We start from the raw sequence: 3,953 nt of genomic DNA, 5'->3' as shown, positions 1-3,953 counted from the left end.
CGTATATAATGTATGATAATATACGAAATACGTTGGTAACATTTTAAATTTTGACCAAGAGATGTGCATTTAGTCATCATGCTCAACTTTAGAACCAAAAAAAGCAAAAATTGAAAAGAGAGTTTCTGGGGAACTTTCCTCCCAACTAAGGAAAAATATACCAAAACAGGGACAGAAAGGAGCAAACGCATGCAAATGCTACGTGTGCTTTTTTAGCCATAGAAAAACGTTCACGTGACACGTGGGATCTGACTAGGCATGGCCCCACAAGTGTCCAGAAACGTGTAAAAGCCAAAATAGAGAGGGCCTCTCCTGTAACAGCCGAGAGGAGAACATTTGGAGCTATTAGGAGGAGTCAAATAAGGTGTCTTACTGTCTTATCCTTTAGTCGGCAAAACTCGGCCAGTTCCATTACCCTTTTGCTAATGACTGATAAAAACGTGGGAGTTAAGTAATTATTATTATTATTTAATGATTAATGAGCTTTATATGATACCTGTAGCTTTAATACATTAATTATTGGCAAAGTTAATTTGATTTCATATCTAATAAATTTGAGCATGCCCTACCGAAAAGGCTTTGATCACTCGAAGCAGGGAAACATGGCTCGGTGATAACGCGCTGAAACTAATTAAGTGTTCCCTGACATATATATAATACCTAGTCTTGGATCATGTGGTAGTGCAATTTAATTTGAAAGTCTCGAAGCCATTAACGAATTGAAATATTAAAGCCTTAAATTCATGTCGTTTGATGGGTGTGGAAAAAGAAAAAGAAAATGAAAAAAAAATAAAAGAGGTCGGACCATCGATTAAAGGAATCTCCCACTTTAAAAGTGGACTAATATATGAGCATTAAAGAATGCTTAGCCCCAAAGCAAATTTGTTGACATTAAATGGAGAATAAGATTAAAATAGTTATATTATAAAATTATAGCCTATACGTGATAAAATAGTTCCATCAGAGCTACTCTAATTTTTTTTATAGCTCAATACACTATTTACTATTTACATGTAGATAACTATTCACTCTTTTATAAATATTTTATTATTTTTTTCTAACTTTTCTATATATTTATTTAATAATATTATATGGTTTTAGTAATTTTTTTAAACTTATATATATTATTATTTTATATTCTGTTATAATTATTATATTGAGAATTATTTTTAAATTTTGTATTAATTTATATTTTATTTATTTTGGAATAATCTAAAATAAAGTATAATTATATTTTGATATTATATATATGAATAAATATCATAAGATATAAATATACAAAATTTAAAATGAATACATAAAATTTATTAAAAAATAATATTTAAATTATATAGAAAAAAATAAAAAAATTAATATATAGTGTAATGTAAAAATTAAAAATAAAATAAATAAAGCAATGTTTTGGAGATGCATCTTAAAAAATAAAGAAGAATATCTAAGTAATAATATAACTACTACTGTACCCATGAACTGTTACATCAAAGAAGGTAAAGGCTTTTTCATAAATGACAAATTGAATTATGTTTTTATACATCCCTACAAACAAATACTTGAACAAATAAATAAATGAAAATAAAAAGTATCATTTTGAGTACAAAACTATCATTACTACTAAATACTTAAGCCATTTTCAATTACTCGCATGTATATTTTTACAACTTATTACTTAAAGAGCTTTTTTTTGTTTGGTTTTGTGAGAGAGAGGAGTACTACTAGTTTAGCAATAAAGTAAAAACCCAACTAAGCCTCTTTTTCCACTGCTTTTTGGTTCCATTTGTCCCACAGATTCTTCTTCTTACTTACTCATCAACTTCTCTTCTCTCGTAAGTAGAAACATACACTCGGCCACCACCACTACCACTACCACCATCCACCACCTTTTCCTTTTCCTTTTTTTTTATACGTAGACACACTTTTACTGTATTTACACACACACATATATATATACACTCAAATATCTCACTCCATGGCAGATGAGCATGCCCCAGAACAACAACTCCCACCACAAACACAAAAAATGAACAACGGAAAAGGCCCCGCACGAACGAGCGACCGCCGCCGAGCCCTCTGCTCGTGCGTCTCCGTCTTCCTCCTCCTAGCCGGCGTCACCGCACTCACTATCTGGCTCGTCTACCGACCCTACAAACCACAATTCAAAGTCGTCGGCGCAGCCATCTACCAGCTCAACACGACGTCCACCTCCTCCTCCCAGATGCAGCAGCCGCCGCTAGTCACCACCACCATGCAATTTACCGTCGTTACGCGCAACCCCAACCGGCGCGTGTCCATTTACTACGACCGGCTGACCGCCTTCCTCATGTACAGGAACCAGGCCATCACGCCTCAGGTCTCGCTGCCGCCGCTCTACCACGCCAGGAAGAGCACAGTGGCGTTGTCGCCTATACTCGGCGGTGGACAGGAGGTGCCGGTGTCGGTGGAGGTGATGAATGGGTTGGCGGTGGACGAGGCTTACGGGGTTTTGGGGTTGAGGCTGGTTTTGTTGGGGAGGCTTAGATGGAAGGCCGGGGCCATTAAGACTGCTCATTATGGTATTTATGTCAAGTGTGATGTTTTGGTGGGTTTGAAGAAAGGTGTTATGGGCCAAGTCCCTCTTCTCAGTGCTCCTGGGTGTAATGTTGATATTTGAACATTTTAGCTGTATACTTCTTTTGGTTAATTAATTGTAAAATTTTCAGTTGTGTTTTTTTAGTTTAATTATCACTAATTTAAGTTTTTTTCTGTGTAACTGTTAGTGATGAATAGTATTAGAGATATACATTTTCATGTAACGAAGATCAATTTTGCAAAGGCCATGAAAATGCAACTAAGGTTTCTTTCTTTTCTCCCTTTTTTTTTTGTTATTGTTGATTAGCTTTATGCTTTCTTGGTTTTGGCTTTGAGACACGTGGCCTTTCATGCAGCCTATTAGAGACTACTGCACGGTCACTTCTGCCATTATTACTTTTTGAAAGCTAATAGTTCGATGGAACATTTCATGTTTTACTTTACATAAAGGAGTAATTTTATAAATCCAATCTTCAGGCTATGCAACTTATTTCAAGATAGGGAATTAATAAGTTAGGACTGTAGTCATAATACTGAGAATTATTCACTAGTTTTGGTGTTAATGGGGGCACCGGTAATCTGGTTTTGCTGGTGAACCAAGTTTAGTGTCTTATCATCTCTAAGACAGCGCCCAATTATGTACAGTATGTCACTTTGCTTCCTACCTTTTTGACTTTCAATTTGCTACACTTAAGAAAGTAAACTAAAGATGTATTAATATATCTTCCACTGATATCGAGGTATCTTTGTATATTTTAATTTTTTTGAATTCAGAGCTTGTAAATCCCTTAATGACCTGATCATTTATGTAGGGTATTTAATAACTAATGGGTTTTGGTACTACCATTAGAGAATTAAAAGGGAGCAAAGGAGAATCCCAATAATGGGATTATGGGCATCTTATTCTCATCTCTATGCCTCTCACAATCAATGCAATGATTCCCAATGTTCAGTGGACTTAGAAGGAATCGGATTCAAATCTTTATGAAATCAACTCATGCTCTTAAAAAAAAAATATGCCTTTTGAGCTTGTGGATCACCTAACGTCCCCTTAAACAACCTAAACCAGTAAAGTACACCATAACTAGAGAGCTTGGAAGAAATATTTAAGGCTCTTATTATGTATTCCTATATGGCTAACTATATCATATAAAAAAGACTAGGACTAGGTGGGGGCTACAAGAGAGGGAAATGATAGGCAGCCATTGCTTCCTTTATTCTTAGGATAAAGATGCTTATCCAGTTTGAGACAGTCTCAACTTGGTTACTGTGTACTGACAATGGCAAAACTCCGCGAATATTTGAATACTTGATCTGTAATTTTCGACTAGGATGGACCTCAAATAGTGACAAATACACATGCTAAATTTGAGTTTTTATACTTAATG

The 3,953-nt window shown here is 35.1% G+C and overlaps 1 protein-coding gene across 1 annotated transcript; it reads left to right on the top strand.

The window, feature by feature from the left end:
• The first annotated feature begins 1,724 nt into the window (after positions 1-1,724).
• Positions 1,725-2,843, top strand: LOC133797410 (NDR1/HIN1-like protein 12). The gene has a single exon (XM_062235303.1). It carries the CDS (start codon positions 1,967-1,969, stop codon positions 2,645-2,647), a length of 681 nt encoding a protein of 226 aa, XP_062091287.1. The 5' UTR covers positions 1,725-1,966; the 3' UTR covers positions 2,648-2,843.
• The last annotated feature ends 1,110 nt before the right edge of the window (positions 2,844-3,953 follow it).

Source organism: Humulus lupulus, chromosome 8, assembly GCF_963169125.1.
Source record: "Humulus lupulus chromosome 8, drHumLupu1.1, whole genome shotgun sequence".
NCBI classification, from domain to species: domain Eukaryota; kingdom Viridiplantae; phylum Streptophyta; class Magnoliopsida; order Rosales; family Cannabaceae; genus Humulus; species Humulus lupulus.
The sequence above is the reverse complement of the archived record's forward strand: the minus strand, read 5'-3'. Positions and strand labels throughout refer to the sequence as shown.